Source organism: Schistocerca serialis, chromosome 9 (assembly GCF_023864345.2).
Source record: "Schistocerca serialis cubense isolate TAMUIC-IGC-003099 chromosome 9, iqSchSeri2.2, whole genome shotgun sequence".
In the NCBI taxonomy this organism is placed as follows: Eukaryota; Metazoa; Arthropoda; class Insecta; order Orthoptera; family Acrididae; genus Schistocerca; species Schistocerca serialis.
This window is the reverse complement of record NC_064646.1, coordinates 203,762,725-203,780,816: the sequence shown is the minus strand read 5'-3', so window position 1 is coordinate 203,780,816 and position 18,092 is coordinate 203,762,725. Positions and strand designations below refer to the sequence as shown.

The 18,092-nt window shown below is 36.6% G+C and overlaps 1 protein-coding gene across 1 annotated transcript in view; it reads right to left on the bottom strand.

The window, feature by feature from the left end:
- Positions 1–233: 233 nt before the first annotated feature.
- LOC126418967 (protein rhomboid-like) overlaps positions 234–18,092 on the bottom strand; it is a 121,385-nt gene continuing 103,526 nt past the window's right edge. Inside the window, exon 7 of the mRNA XM_050086014.1 lies at positions 234–824. Coding sequence (XP_049941971.1) covers positions 639–824 — 186 coding nt within the window. The 3' untranslated portion in view covers positions 234–638. The remainder of the gene's footprint in view (positions 825–18,092) is intronic.

The window sequence follows — 18,092 nt, the reverse complement described above, 5'->3', positions numbered from 1 at the left end:
CCTGGAGAATGAGGATGTTTTAAGTATTTCTGTTTCTGTGGTCACATGCTTACTATAACAAATGATTAATGCACACCTTTACACACAATGTATCAAGTTTTTGGTTGGAAAAGAAAAGAAAAAAAAAGAACTGTGAGCTACATTCATTTATCTTTTATTTCAGATCTTCCATCTACTTGTCATTACATATTATGCATAAACATTATTCTTCTGTGATTAGGTATAGTGCTACAGAGGTTTTAAAGATGTAAAATGGTCTAGATAACCAGTGACCCACACAAGAATCATTATAAACTAATGGTAATGGACGATCACTGAGAAGACAGAGGAATACAAGAATATACAAGAAAAATTATTACAAAGGCTGTTCTTCTATCTCCTACATATCTCTCATTCAGGGTACAGAAATTTACACTTTCAATTACTACAAAATAATGTATAATTTAGTTATGTTCCCCTCACACAGTCTGTGGAATATCAGTTGCAGAATACTGCATCATGAAAAGACACTGCAGTCTGTTGCAGATACGCTATGCTGTGATGAGTCTCATATGAAGAGTTGATGTTCTTCTTCTCATATCATCAATGGCCATGGCTGAGAATTGTTTTCCTGATTCACATTTCGTGATTATCTAGATTCATTCCAGAAAACAACTCTTACATGTGAAATTTATGATTACTGCAATAATAACTGAAGCAATGAAGATTGTCAGGCATGCGCGTTGAACAGTTTTCTCCCATCGTAGGACATTGAGATTGCGGAGCACACAGAATCCCACCAGCAGACCAGCTATACCACCACCAATATGAGCGAAATACCCAGTCTGAAAATATGTAACATAAAGTGTAAAAAGTGAGTGCAAGAGTTAAACATAAAAACTAGAAAACCACACGCTTTCTCATTTACATATGAACCATGCACATACTAATAACAGAAACTTGACAAGGCTAATCTACATTACTAAATTGCTATTCTGGGCAATGATTACCTGCTCCCAGTTGCAGGTTGCCTATCTAACATGTTCCAGGACCAACAAAAATTTTATTTTCAGTATTTTGTGTAATTATTGACCGAATTTAAAAATTTCAGTTGCTGTCTTAATCTATCCATTAAAGGATATCATGTTATGTCGAAGGTTTAACACAGTGAGACAACTATTACAGCTGGAAAATATGTATAAGCATTGAGGTAGCATAGCTCATGATGCACAAATTAGCAAGACTATATTTATCCAGTATTTGAGAAAGAGAGCACTTAGCATCTTCCAACAAACTTTAAACATAATTTCAAACCTTTCTAAACATGCTTAACATCAAATAATCAATGCATTAACTCATTTGTAAAGTAATCAGAAGTTTTAAATTGTTTTATACATATAAGTTCAATTCTTTTAAGAATCAAGGATTTGCCTGTAGTGAAATAAAACACTCAAAATGCTAGTAGGGTACACTAACACGGTAAACATGGCTACAACTTGTAAGTACTTCTAAATCTGATAGTAATTAAGTGTCAAATAATGATTGCAGGACATCCAAGCTGAGCACTGCAGTATTGTTGTAAACAGTAACTGATATTTTCAAAGCTCTGTTTTTATACCAGGGACTACTTTACAGCGTTTGTGGTTAATTTAGAATTGTTATTATCAGCCTTATTTTCAAAAAAATAATGAAATTATCTTATTTTGGTACTTTAATGTCATCTTCTCAATCAAATGCAACAACAAAGTAGAATTTCAGAATTTGAAGAGTTCCCACAATCGTACACCAGTGGTTGACTTTCCTACTAGGATCACATCTGACTGTCTAACACTGATAGACAATATATTCATAGATTTCAATTTGTACCCGAATTTCACTGTCACTCCAGTCTTTAATGGTCTGTCAGATTGTCATGGACACCTCCTCACTCAGCATGACAATAGAACTCTCAAGAAAACAATCTCCTCCTGGAAAACAATCAGACTTATGAATGAAGAGTCCTTGGAAATTTTTAACTATAAGCTGCAGCATGAAGATTGACATTTAGTACACAGAATAGATAATGTTGATACCCAGTTTAACATATTCATAAATGAATTTGTATCAGTCTTTGAAGAAATTTTTCCTAAACATTTGTTGGGAACAATATTTCCTCATCCTTAAAGCAGCCACGGATCACAAAGGGGATTAGAGAGTCATGGGGATCAAAGAGGGAATATCAATAATTGACAAAATTATTTAATTGGATAGATAAAAAATCTACCCAACAAGTAGTGGCAGAACATACATATAAAAGACTGCTGTAATTGGCAAGCTTTCAGAGGCAGTGGCTCCTTCTTCAGGCAGAAGGATTAAATGGGAAGGAAGAAGGGTGAAGGAAAAGAACTGGAAAGGTCTAGGAAAAGGGGTAGATTTCGGGAAAGTCACCCAGAACAGCAGGTCACCCTGTACGGTAAGTCTCTCCTGACCCACAGTTCTGGGTGTCTTTCCCAAAATATACCCCTTTTCCTAGACCTCTCCAGTCCTTTTCCTTTACTCTTCTTCCTTCCCCTTCAACCTTTCTGCCTGAAGAAGAAGCCACTGGCTCCGAAAGCTTGCCAATAACAACAGTCTTTTATGTGTACATTCTGCTGCCACTTGGTGAGCAGATTTTTTATCTATCCAATTAAATAAAGAGGGAACTTTATATCACAGCTGGAGTGTCCAAGGGCACTGAATTAATTAGCCACTATAAAATTTATTCTATGATCCTAAGAAAGGGATTTGAACATCAAAAGCACTGTATTATGAAAAAGAAATTAATAATTCTAATAATATGAGGGTGGTTTGAAAAGTTCTCAGAATCACCATGAGAGGTCAGTGCTAGCACAACAAGCTGTTCATGAGATATTCATTTGATTGATGTCTGTCAAAATATGTCATGTCAGTGCTATTGGAAAAGAGCTGTGGTGATGATGTGGCGCCGGCCACAGTTCTAGGCACTTCAGTTCGGGACCACGCGACTGGTACGGCCGCAGGTTCGAATCCTGCCTCGGGCATGGATGTATGTGATGTCCTTAGGTTAGTTAGGTTTAATTAGTTTTAACTTCTAGGGGACTGATGACTCAGATGTTAAGTCCCATAGTGCTCAGAGCCATTTGAACCATTTGATGATGCAGCTCTGTTATTCCCACAAAGTGATTTGCGAAGATAGAAACAAAGGACATCCATGACAATTTCCAGAATACACTGGGGGACTCTGCTCCTTCATATTCAACTGTTGCCAAGTGGACAAATGAATTTAAATTTGGTCGGGAGAGCTTAGATGATGATCCATGCAGTGGTCGGCCAAGATGTGTCACTACTCCAGAGATCGTTGCCTAAGTGCACAAAATGGTCGTGGAGGATTGCTGATTGAAAGTGCATGAAATTGCTCACGCTTGTCAGATGTCATCTGAAAGGGTATATCACATTTTATCTGAAGAATTAGAAGTGAAAAAAATATCTGCAAGATGGGTCCTGCGACTCTTGATGCACGCCTGCACACATGTGCTGTTGCCATGGCAAAATTACACGAACTAAGGTATGCATTGTTGCCACATCAACCTTATTCACCTGATATGGTTCTGCCAGACTTCCATCTCTTCTCAAAACTGAAAATTTTTCTTTGTAGACGAAGGCTTCAAATGAAAAATTGATAGCCAGAGTTGGCAACTATTTTGCATACCTGGAGGAAACTCATTTTTGAGATAGGATCAAGGCACTGGAAAATCGATGGACAAAGTGCATTAATCTACAAGGGGGCTACATTGAAAAATAAAAAAAGTTTAAATGATGTAAGTACTTTTTTTGTCTTCCGTTCCAATAACTTTTCAAACCAACCACGTAAAATAAGACTATTTGGCATATTGTTAGCAGGGAGACAGGGAGGAATAAAAAAGACTTGCAGAAATGTTCAAAATCAAACAAGAAGTGAATATTGTACAAAATCATGAAATCATTGCTGGTACCTTCAATAAACACTTTCTGTCAGTGCCTGAACAAATGGCCTGCACGGGTTCTGTACCCAGTAGAATTAGTCAAATGCATGTTAGACCTGTTACAGTATCTGAAATGGAAGGAACAAGTGCTTTTATGGAAAATAAAAGCTCCTGTGGAGTAGACAATAATTCTAGAAAATTGTAAAAACAGTGTTATGCTTCTGTAAGTGATATACTGTGTCACATCCTCAGTGCCTCTTTACAACAAGGAACCATTCCTAAAAGACTTAAATACGCTTTGGTGAAGCCTCTCTTCAAGAAAGGAGAGAAAACTGATGTTACAAATTTCAGGCCAGTATCTCTATTGACTGTTTCTTTCTTTTTTTTTTTTCTTCAAAGATTCTTAAAAAGCTTATGTATTCTAGAGTTTTAGAACACCTACATAAATTTAATATTCTTAGTAAAAATAAGTTTGGTTTACAAAAAGGTCTGTCAACTGAAAAAGCAATTAATGCTTTTATAGACACTGTGAACCATCAAATACTATTACTGAAGGCAGACCATTTAGGAATAAGTGGTGTAGCAAATAACTGGTTACAGTCATAGCTGAAAGATAGGAAACAAAGTAGTCTTCTATAGATCATGTGGTGGCATGGCTTCATAAGAATGGAGAGCCAGTAATTGTGGAGTGCCACAGGGATCTATTCTTGGTCCTCTACTGTTACTAAGATTTATAAATGGTTTACCTCATTCTACAATGATACGGTGTACTTTTACCATCTTTGCAGATGAGATTAGCATAATGATTAATGGTTGCAAATGCAAAAATTCTCAAGAGTCTATTAATAATATTCTTATAGATTTAATTAAATTGTTTACTGCCAATGGCCTTTCACTAAACTTTAGTAAAACTAATTGCATTCATTTCACCCCAACTACCAAAACTGAAGAAGAAATAACTGTTAAATACGCAACACAGGTAGTAGAATGAGTTGAAGTAACAACGTGTCTGGGTGTTAAGATTGACTGTAAAGTAAATTGATCCCATCATATTTTAGATCCTTACAAGAGGCTCAGCTCATCAGTTTTTGCACTGCGAATTATCTCTGACAGTGAAAACTTAAGCACTAAAAAAGCAGCATGCTGTGGTAACTTCCATTCTTTGATGTCATATGGAATCATTTTCAGGGGATATCAACCTCGAGAAAAGAAAATATTCACTGCTCAGAAGCATGTTGTTCAAGTGATATATGGTGTATACCCTAGATGCAGTTGCAGAAGCCTATTTCAAAGACTGGAAGTTCTTACAACTACTTCTCAATACATACATTCACTTATATGTTTCATTAATAAAAACATTTATTTATACAAATGTAACTGTGAATACCACCAGTACAACACAAGGAGGAAGCATGATTTCCACCTTGAATGTAAAAATTTGAAAGTAGTGCCAAAGGGTGTACAATACTTGGCTATAAAGCTATTTAATGCTCTCCCTTCAGGAATTAAGTGTGAAATAGGCAACAAATTTACATGTAAAGGGCTTCTGAGGCAATTTCTTTTAACTATGTCATTCACAATTCACAATTACGTTTGGAAGGATTTATGAAACACAGTAAAAAATCACCTTAAAATCTGAAAGAACATGTAAGATGTGTTATCATATAAATTAAGCGTTAATATATCTAAAAACAAAGATGTAGTGACTTACCAAATGAAAGTGCTGGCAGGTCGACAGACACACAAACAAACATAAACATACACACAAAATTCAAGCTTTCGCAACAAACTGTTGCCTCATCAGGAAAGAGGGAAGGAGAGGGAAAGACGAAAGGATGTGGGTTTTAAGGGAGAGGGAAAGGAGTCATTCCAATCCCGGGAGCGGAAAGACTTACCTTAGGTGGAAAAAAGGACGGGTATACACTTGCACACACACACAATCCTTTCGTCTTTCCCTCTCCTTCCCTCTTTCCTGATGAGGCAACAGTTTGTTGCGAAAGCTTGAATTTTGTGTGTATGTTTGTGTTTGTTTGTGTGTCTGTTGACCTGCCAGCACTTTCATTTGTTAAGTCACTACATCTTTGTTTTTGGATATATTTTTCCTACGTGGAATGTTTCCCTCTATTATAACCATATCATTAAATTAAGCGTTAAGTTGTACATTCATGTCACATATGCAATTTATATCTGATTTTAAACAATGGAAAATCCAGGATAGAATATAACGATGTTATGAAAAGTATAGTTGCTACTCATCGTGTAGTGGAGACTGAGTGGTAGATAGGCACAACAAAAAGACTGTCGGAAAGTGAGCTTTCTTTGTCATAAATAGACAAATCACACACACACCTACAACTCACACACACATGACCACAGTCTCTGTAGTAGCAGCTGTCCTTTTCATAATATTGTTAGATTTGATTTTCTCAGGTATATGTCTTTTTATATTTAATTTTCTACTTTCTATGCATTGTGATCTGTCAAGTTCTCACTTTCATGATCGTGTATTATGGAACAGTTTAGTAGTTATGTAACTTTCTCAGTGTTGTTCTGTTTGTATTTGATTCTCTGGGCTATATGACCATTTCTCATATAATTTTATATGTTATACATATTTTATTCTAATATTTACTTGTAAAAATAGTGTATAAGTAATTGTTATCAACAATGTAAAAATTTGACACTCTTTACATCCATGTGAGACTGTTACAGTTGGATCCATGGTGTAGGGAACAAATAAAAACTAAAATAACTAAAAATAATAATAAAAATATGAAATTCTCATTATTGTAGTCTTCAGTCCAGAGACTGGTTTGATACAGCTCTCCATGCTACTATATCCTGTGCAAGCTCCTTTTTCTCTCAGTAACTATTGCAACATAAATCCTTCTGAATCTGCTTAGTATATTCATCCTGTGGTCTCCCTCTATGATTTTTACCCACCACGCTTCACTCCAATATTAAATTGGTGATCCCTTGATGCCTCAGAACATGTTCTACCAATTGATCCCTTCTTCTAGTCAAGTTGTGCCACAAATTCCTTTTCTCCTCAGTTCTATTCAGTACTTCCTTATTAGCTACGTGATCTACCCATCTAATCTTCAACATTCTTCTGTAGCACCACATTTTGAAAGTTTCTATTCTCTTCTTGTCTAAACTATTTATTGTCTGTGTTTCACTTCCATACATGGCTACATGCCATACAAATACTTTCAGAGAAGACTTCCTGTCACTTAAATCTATACTCGATGTTAACAGATTTCTCTTCTTCGGAAATACTGTCCTTGCCATTACCAGTCTACATTTTATATCCTGTCCTTCAACCATCATCAGTTATTTTGCTCCCCAAATAGCAAACCCCATCTACTACTATATGTGTGTCATTTCCTAATCTAATTCACTCAGGATCACCTGATTTAATTTGACTACATGCCATTATCCTCGTTTTGCTTTTGCTGATGTTCATCTTATATCCTCCTTTCAGGACACCATCCATTCCATTCAACTGCCTTTCCAGGTCCTTTGGTGTCTCTGACAGAATTACAATATATTGGCAAATCTCAGACTTTTTAATCCACCTCTACGGATTTTAATTCCTACTCCAAATTTTTGTTTCCTTCACTGCTTGCTCAATATACAGATTGAATAACTTTGGGGATAGGCTACAACACTGTCTCACTCCCTTCCCAACCACTACTTCCTTTGCATGCCCATAGACTCTTATCACTGCTGTCTGGTTTCTGTACAAATTGTAAATAGCCTTTCGCTCCCTGCATTTTACTCCTGCCACCTTCAGAATTTGAAAGAGAGTATTTCAGTCAACAATGTCAAAAGTTTTCTTTAAGTCTACAAATGTTAGAAATGTAGGTTTGCCTTTCCTTAATCTACCGCAGTCTCAGGTTCATCATCGCCACACGCGTTCCAACATTTCTACAGAATCCAAACTGATCTACTCCAAGGTTGGCTTCTACCACCAGGTTTTCCATTAATATGTAAAGAATTCATGTTAATATTTTGCAGTCATGACTTATTAAACTTATAGTTTGGTGATTTTCACACCTGTCAATGCCTCCTTTCTTTGGGATTGGAATTGTTATCTTTTCCTTTAAGTCTGAGGGTATTTCACCTGGCTCATACATCTTGCTCACCAGACGGAAGAGTTTTGTCATGGCTGGCTTTCCCAAGGCTATCAGTAGTTCTAATGGGCTCTTGATATTCATACAGGTAGCTCTCTTGTCTCCAAAAGTCTTTTTAACTTTCCTGTAGGCAGAATCTATCTTACCCCTAGTGATATATGCCTCTACATTCTTACATTTCTCCTCTAGCCATCCCTGCTTAGCCATTTTACACTTCCTGTTTATCTCATGTTTGAGACGCTTGTATTCCTTTCGCCTACTTCATTTACAGCATTTTTATATTTTCTCCTGTCACCAATTAAATTCAGTAACTCTTCTGTTACCCAAGGATTTCTACCATCCCTCATCTTTTTACTAACTTGATCCTTTGCTGCCTTCACTATTTCATCTCTCAAAGCTACCCATTCTCCTTCTACTATATTTCTTTCCCCCATTCTTGTCAATCATTCCCTAATGCTCTCTCTGTTGCTCTCTACAACCTTTGATTCTTTCAGTTTATCCAGGTCCCATCTCCTTAAATTCCCACCTTTTTGCAGTTTCTTTAGTTTTAACCTACAGTTCATAACCAATAAATTGTGGTCAGAGTGTACATCTGCCCCTGGAAATGCCGTAAATTGAAAACCTGGTTCCTAAATCTCTGTCTTACCATTATACAATCTATTTGAAACCTTCCAGTGTCTTCAGGCCTCTTCCATGTATTCCACCTTCTTTCATGATTCTTAAACCAAGGGTTGGCTATGATTAAGTTATGCTCTGCACAAAATACTACCAAGCAGCTTCCTCTTTCATTTCTTATCCCCATTCCACATTCTCCTTTTACTTTTCCTTCTCTTTCTTTTCCTACTATCGAATTCCAGACCCCATGACTATTAAATTTTTGTTTCCCTTCACAATCTGAATAATTGTACCATAGCACACCCAGAAATTAAAAGATAATTAGCAAGCTTAATTTAAAGTTATTTGCTTACTGTTCTATAAAATACTGCACCAGGCATAATGCAGCCCCAGCATATACACTGTTTTAGAACCGAAGTGAAGAACAACCACAATGATGTATCTATTACAACAACAGAAAAACTTGGTACAAAATATACTGTTCCTCTGAAATGTTTTTTTCAGGTTATGGTCATCAACAAATTTGAGAGTATCATTAATTTATGAAAGTTGCAGACAATATACAATCCTGTTGAAAAAGAAAACTAATGTGACATGACATGGTAGTTATTTACAGTAATTGTAAATCCCAAAAGCCAATTTATTACAAAATAGGTTGTGCACAACACTCACAACTTATCAAAATTCTTGAAACTGTACATTTACAAGTGTCCAAAAATTCTCAAAAATACACCTTTTTTCCACATAAATATATAATGAAATTAGAGATCAGTTGATTTTTAATGACAGTGCTGTGGGCAAAAGTTTCTACAACAGTAGAGTGTTCAATGAGTCATTGCCTTTGCTCTTTGACGAGATGTTACCTTTACTCAAATTATTTACTTTCCATTGCTAAATTTTGTGACTGTATTTGAGGCTGCCAAAAAGTCTGTACATTTTATATTTGTGTCTGGATCCTGGTCATAGTAACTGCTATAGTGGCAGTTAAATTATTTACAGACAATGTCATCTTTTGTGGAAAAATAAACAGTACTAAACGTTTAGCTAATTCAGTAATATTTAATATATATCACATATATGTGTTTCTATTGTAAATTACATGAAATGACAAGCTTCTTATTAAATGAAATTGCAAAAAATCATGAAATTGCAGTTTTATGCTGAGCAGCTATCGCTAAATAATCTGTGTAGACTAGAAAAATACCATTACAGAGGAAAAGTGAAGATATTGCCATAGAACAGTGAGAAATGGTCAACAGTGCGAGGACTGCCTACACCATTTTCATGTTGGGTGCTCTGAAGCAACCAGATTGGATAGATACATGTCTGGTCGCTGGCACTGCAGTAGTTGTTTATTCCTTTTATTTATTATAATACTTATTCCATAGATCCATTTTTGTGTGATAACGCATGGAAGTGAAACAAGTCAAAACATTTAATTCATTGTTATGTTAATATCATTAAAGACCACAAACAAATGTTAGGAATACAATAGAAAATAATTATAAAAACAAAATAAGTAAGGTTTAATTACACTTACAAACATAGGTTAAAAATGGTTCAAATGGCTCTGAGCACTATACGACTTAACTTCTGAGGTCATCAGTCGCCTAGAACTTAGAACTAATTAAACCTAACTAACCTAAGGACATCACACACATCCATGCCCGTGGCAGGATTCGAACCTGCGACCGGAGCGGTCGCTCGGCTCCAGACTGTAGCGCCTAGGACCGCACGGCCACTCCGGCCGGCAAACATAGGTTAAGGACAATAATCAGATATTATCTATATAGTTATTTATAAAGTAAAAATACCATCATCTTGACTTATGGAACACTAATTAATATAATGAAAGCAGCATGAGGCATTGAAGCAGGAATACACAGAATTACATGGGACATAATCTTAGCTGTCTCTGCTAAAGAATTCATCTAGAGAATAGAAACTTTTTTCAAATACAAGCTCCTTTAGCTCACTTTTAAATGGTATTTTTTTACCTTGTGGATTCTTATTATTACTTGGAGGTGTGTTGAAGACTTTTGTGCTTGATTATTTTACACCTTTTTGCACCAGAGACCAATTTTTCTGGTCACAGTGTATGTCACATTTCCTTCTTGTGTTATTATGATGGTATGACTCATTCATTTCACATTGAGAAGGATTGTAAAGCATGACTGTCATAACTGAAAAGAGATATTGTAGGGTAGTGGTTAGTGTCCCTACTAGCTTAAAAAGATTATGACATAAGGTTCTTGGAGGCATTCCACACAAAATTCTTTTTCTTAGTTGCAAAGACTTTTCTGATAACAGTGAATTACCTGAAAGGATTATTCCATAACACTTAAGCAATGGAAGTAGGCAGATTTTGGGATACTGATGTCTTCAATTTTGGTGATTATCTACATGGCAAATGTTGCTGAGCCTTTACAGGGTTTGGTGGATATGTTGTTCCCAGTTAAGACTGCTGTCTATATGGATGCCTAAGAATTTTGAAAAATGTACCTTATGTAATTGCTGGCTCTCATGTGCAATATTTATCTCCTGTGGGCTTTTGTGCCCAGAATGGAAATGAATGTAATTGTTTTTGCCAAGGTTCATCAATAGAGAATTTGCTGTGAACCAATTCAGAACATCTGCAAGTAATTGGTTGGCATTCAACCCTAGGTCAGTGGATGTTTTACTGTCTATCAAAATACTTGTGTCATCTGCAAACATTGTAAAGTTTCTCACTTTGTTTGAAGATAGAGGTATGTCATTAATACATATGAGAAGTGGCAGGGGACCAATGACAAAACCTTGTGGATCTCCATAAAGTACTGAACCCCATTCGGACTCTACGCCTTCTAGCCGCATGTTGTTACCATCAAACACTATTTTCTATTGTCTGTCCTGTATATAGGATTTTAGACAGTTGCCCATTTGTCCTTGGATCCCATAGTTCCATGTTTTCTCAATAAGTATTCTGTGATCAACACAGTCAAAGAGGCCTCAGATAGGCTGCAAAATATGTTAACAGGCAATGTCTTCCTGTTAAGGCATCTGAAAACATTAATGGTAAATGAAAATATAGCTTTGGTTGTGGAGAGACCTTTCCTCTGAATCCAAATGGGTTTTTACTAATTACTGCAAAGTTCTTAGATGATTGACTGTCCTATCATGTATTAGTTTTTTGAGGACTTTAGTAAAAAATACAGTCTAAAAAGAGATATGATGATAGTTTGTAACATCTGAAGCATTGTCTTTTTTGTTGAGGGACTTTACAATAGCATACTTTATTTTGTCAGAGAAGATACCTTGTTTGAGAGGGGTACCAAACATATGAGCTAGGACTTTACTGAACTGATTGCAGCAGGCTTTTAGCAGTTTTCAGAAAATATTGTTGAAGCCAGTTGGATTTTTTACTTCTTAAAGAAATTGTGGGTTTTCTTACCTCCTGTACTGTTATAGGGGGTATACATATCTGCTCTAAAGAATTTGGAAAATGATCTTTCAGTGTTTTTGGCCTTTTCTAAGGAGCCATTGTGTCCTGTTTTCTCAGCAACACTTAACAAAAGCTTATTGAAAATTTTTGTCACATTCTCTTGCTTTTGTACCTATCTTCATTGCTGTGAACAGTGTTTTGGATTGTACTGGGGCAATTTGCTCCAGTCTCACTCCTTATCACTTCCCATACAGTTTTGATTTTGTTACTAGGTTCATTAATTTTGAACCGTATACACAAACTCCCTGACTTCTGGGTGACTTTACTTAGTGTTTTACAATATTTTTGTAGTGATTTAACTGGGTAGAGTTCTCTAAATTTGTTTCCTTTTGCATGGAATCTTAATATCAGTGGCTATCCAGGTCTCTTGGTGAGTTTCTTGGTGTGGGCCTTGTATATTCTTTTTGGGAAGATGCTTTTGAATATTAGCACCATTTCATTACTGAAAAGATTGTAGTTGGAATTGGCAATATCTACATTACACACAGATCTCCAATCTATGTCTTGGAGATGTAATTTAAAAGTCTGGATAGTTTCTTCATTAATTACCCTAGCTATTTTTCAGTGGGGCACTTTCATTCTCATAAATACTTGCACTGTTAGTAGTGAATCTTTGTCCATCATGGCCAGAGAGACCATTCAGGACTTGCCTTGTAGTTGTATGGAAAATAACTACAGGAGCAAGATTATATGTGGACATCTAATTTCCGAGGTCAGATCCATCTCTGGAATTTGTTAGAAAGCTTACATTGAAGCCCCCAAGCACTATCATATCTCTTCTGTGTCTGAATATGTATATAGGAGAGCATCTAAGTGTTTCAAAAAGAGACTAAAGTTCCCTGAAGGTTCTTTGCATACTGTTACTAATGACATATGAGAATTTTTTATGCCTACCACCCCAGAATTATGGAGAAAGAGCAGCTTACCTTAAAACCCATGCTGACCTGGCAGCAACAACAGCAGAATTAGAATAGTTGAGAGATGCAATTGGCTGCAGTCAAATTGGGGCTAGCATAGATGACAGGACTGTGATCAAAACTGCCACTTCAGGCAAGAGATTTGAGATATGCTGCAAATCTGCAAAACTTTAGGCTTCTCCAACAGCTACACTGCTCTGGAGACGGTGGTCAAAAATCTGCAGGCTATCTGTCAGGGTTCAGGAACACACTGACAAGATAGGGAAAACTGTGCAAGCGATAGTTAGTAGTGGTCAGATGGTAAAATGGACTCAGAAGATCTTTCTGCTAGGGGGTAATCTGGGAAGGGGAATGTCTGAACTAGTACAGAACTCCCTGGGTTGTGAATATCAGGTAATAAATATTTTTATAACAACTGTTGGGCTCAGAAATGTCACCTGTGACTTATACCATCTAGGGAAAGATCTTGGGGGTGCTGGGAAAATTTTGGACTGTAACCTTAATCATTCAATTGAGGACATCAGTGGACACACCACTGAGAATGATGTTCATACAAATGTGAAGACTGTTTCACAATTTAAGTGATACAAGGAAACCTAAATGATGCATTCCATTGAAAGCGTAAATGTGGAGCTGCATGAGACACACAACATAGTAAGGTGATCAATAGCATGTGGGTGTGACAGATGTATTGCTCTTACATGACTGCAACACTTATGTTATGGTCTTCATCAGACTGTTTCTGCTAAGAAGTTATGGGCAAACATATTTTTTCCCAAAGCATTCTGTTTAATTAAAACACTTTCAGTCCAATCCCAGGTGACTTCCAATATTTTCACTAAGCTTGTCTTACGATAAATATTCCCAAAAAACAGAGCTGTTGAATAGCTATAGACCACTTGCAACCATCAGAGAAGAAACAAAAAAATCATCTTACACAACAAAAGGGGAGGTATGGCAACAATCTTGATACATTTGTACTTTTCCATAAAAGACTTTTTCAAAAAGAAAAATAACAGAATATTGTCTGGAAGTCACAGAAATTGAACAGATGCACATAGATGGACACAAATTAATATCACATTGATGTAATATGAGAAAACAAAAAGTGGGAAAAAGTCTCAAGCCTTACAAATAAGTGAATATTGCACTGAACAGGTGTTGTACTTCAGTAATACACTGAGTAACATATGAGACAGCGGTTTTGACATTCTATATATCTCATCAGGAAATGTTTTTATTTCATTAAACGATTAGAAGGTGTAGTAACAACACATTGTAGAAATAACTGGAAAGTGATTGTAAGTGACCGTTTCAATACAGATTGCATCTTCGGTAGTTCTGATCAATCGCTCTTAGAGTTATTGATATCCAACTTCAGTGTGACCCTCATAATAACATTCCCAACAAGAACTAAAGTACAGAGGGCAACAGTGATTGAAAACTTACTACTATATCCCCAACTGTCTTTCATGAAACAGATGTGAGACTCCCTTATTAATTAGTTTATCTGGCCATAATGATCAAATGGCAGCAATGAAGCATTTCAATAAACCAGGTTTAAAAAAGAAAGGAAATGTTAAATTTTACAGTTTAGTAAAACACTGACTCAGTTACACTGTTCAGAAGGAATTTGTTGTTGTTGTGGTTTTCAGTTTGGAGACTGGTTTGATGCAGCTTTCCATGCAATTCTATCCTGTGTGAGCCTGTTCATCTCTGAGTAAACTTCTGTAACCCACATCTTTCTGAATCTGCTTGCTGTATTCATCTCTTGGTCTCCCTTTATGATTTTTACCCTGCATACTTCCCTCCAATACTATATTAGTGATTCCTTCATGTCTCAAAATGTGTCCTATCAACTGATCCTTTCTTTTGGTGAAGTTTACCACAAATTTCTTGTCTCCTTAATTATCTTCAGTACCTCATCATTAGTTACATGATCAGTCCATCTAATCATTCTGTAGCACCACATTTCAAAAGCTTCTATTCTATTTTTGCCTAAACTGTTTATCATCCATGTTTCACTTCCTTACATGGCAACACTCCATACAAAAACCTTCAGAAAAGATTTCCTGACACTCAAATATATATTCAGTGTTAACAAGTTTCTCCTCTTCAGAAATGCTTTTCTTGCCATTGCCAATCTACATTTTATATCCTCTCTACTTTGGCCATCATCAGTTATTTTGCTGCCAAAATAGCAAAACTCACCTAGTCCTTTAAGTGTCTTGTTTCCTAATATAACTTCCTTAGCATCCATTGAATTAATTTGACTACATTCCATTATTCTTGTTTAGCTTTGCTTGATGTTCACCTTATATTTTTGTTTAAGACACTGTCCATTCCATTCAACTGCTCTTCCAAGTCCTTTTCTGTCTCTGACAGAATTACAATGTCATCCATGAACCTCAAAGTTTTTATTTCTTGTCCCTGAACTTTAATTGCAAATCCAAATTTTTCTTTGGTTTCTTTTACCACTTGTTCAGTGTACAGATTGAATAACATTGGCACTAAGCTACAACCCTGTCTCACTCCCTTCTCGACCACTGCTTCCCTTTCATACCTCCTGACTATCACAACTGCCATCTTGTTTCTGTTGTTGTTGTTGTTGTTGTTGTTGTTCTGGTCTTCAGTCCTGAGACTGGTTTGATGCAGCTCTCCATGCTACTCTATCCTGTGCAAGCTTCTTCATCTCCCAGTACCTACTGCAGCCTACATTCTTCTGAATCTGCTTAGTGTATTCATCTCTTGGTCTCCCTCTATGATTTTTACCCTCCACGCTGCCCTCCAGTACTCAATTGGTGATCCCTCAATGCCTCAGAACATGTCCTACCAACCAATCCCTTCTTCTAGTCAAGTTGTGCCACAAACTCCTTTCCTCCACAATTCTGTTCAATTCCTCCTAATTAGTTATGTGATCTACCCATCTAATCTTCAGCATTCATCTGTAGCACCACATTTCGAAAGCTCCTATTCTCTTCTTGTCTAAACCATTTATCGTCCATGTTTCACTTCCATACATGGCTATACTCCATACAAATACTTTCAGAAATGACTTCCTGACACTTAAATCTATACTTGATGTTAACAAATTTCTCTTCTTCATAAACGCTTTCCTTGCCATTGCCAGTATCCATTTTATATCCTCTCTACTTCAACCATTATCAGTTATTTTGCTCCCCAAATAGCAAATCTCCTTTACTACTTTAAGTGTCTCATTTCCTAATCTAATTCCCTCAGCATCACCCGGTTTAATTTCACTACATTCCATTATCCTCGTTTTGCTTTTGTTGATGTTCATGTTATACCCTCCTTTCAAGACACTGTCCATTAAATTCAACTGCTTTTCCAAGTCTTTTGCTGTCTCTGACAGAATTACAATGTCACCGGTGAACCTCAAAGTTTTTATTTCTTCTCCATGGATTTTAATGCCTACTCCAAACTTTTCTTTTGTTACCTTTACTGTTTGCTCAATACACAGATTTAATAGCATTGGGGAAAGGCTACAACCCTGTCTCACTCCCTTCCCAACCACTGCTTCCCTTTCATGTCCCTCGACTCTTATAACTGCCAACTAGTATCTGTACAAATTGTAAATAGCCTTTCGCTCCCTATGTTTTACCCCTGCCACCTTCAGAATTTGAAAGAGAGTATTCCAGTCAACATTGTCAAAAGCTTTCTCTAAGTATACAAATGCTAGATACGTAGGTTTGCCTTTCCTTAATCTTTCTTCTAAGATAAGTCATAGGGTCAGTATTGCCTCATTTGTTCCAACATTTCTACGGAATCCAAACTGATCTTCCCCGAGGTCGGCTTCTACCAGTTTTTCCATTCGTCTGTAAAGAATTCATGTTAGTATTTTGCAGCTGTGACTTATTAAACTGATTGTTCGGTAATTTTCACGTCTGTCAACATCTGCTTTCTTTGGTATTGGAATTATTATATTCTTCTTGAAGTCTGAGAGAATTTTGCCTGTCTCATTCATCTTGCTCACCAGATTGCAGAGTTTGGCCAGGACTGGTTCTTCCAAGGCTGTCAGTAGTTCTAATGGAATTTTGTCTACTCCCGAGCCCTTGTTTCAACTTAGGTCTTTCAGTGCTCTGTCAGACTCTTCACACAGTATCATATCTCCCATTTCATCTTCATCTACATCCTCTTCCACTTCCATAATATTGTCCTCAAGAACATTGCCCCTATATAGACCCTCTATATACACCTTCCAACCTTCTGCTTTCCCTTCTTTGCTTAGAACTGGGTTTCCATCTGAGCTCTTGATATTCATGCAAGTGGTTCTCTTTTCTCCAAAGGTCTCTTTAATTTTCCTGTTGGCAGTATCTATCTTACCCCTCGTGAGATAAACCTCTACATCCTTACATTTGTCCTCTAGCCATCCCTGCTTAGCCATTTTGCACTTCATGTCGATCTCATTTTTGAGACATTTGAATTCCTTTTTGCCTGCTTCATTTACTGCATTTTTGTATGTTCTGCTTTCATCAATTATATTCAGTATCTCTTCTGTTACCCAAGGATTTCTACTAGCTCTCATCTTTTTACCTACTTGATCCTCTGCTGCCTTCACTACTTCATCCCTCAAAGCTACCCATTCTTCTTCTACTGTATTTCTTTTCCCCATTCCTGTCAATTGTTCCCTTATGCTCTCCCTGAAACTCTGTACAACCTCTGGTTCTTTCAGTTTATCCAGGTCCCATCTCCTTAAATTCCCACTTTTTCTCAGTTTCTTCAGTTTTAATCTACAGTTCATAACCAATAGATTGTGGTCAGAGGACACATCTGCCCCTGGAAATGTCTTACAATTTAAAACCTGGTTCCTAAATCTCTGTCTTACCATTACATAATCTATCTGAAACCTTCTAGTATCTCCAGGGTTCTTCCATGTATACAACCTTCTTTCATGATTCTTGAACTAAGTGTTAGCTATGATTAAGTTATGTTCTGTGCAAAATTCTACCAGGCAGCTTCCTCTTTCATTTCTTAGCCCTAATCC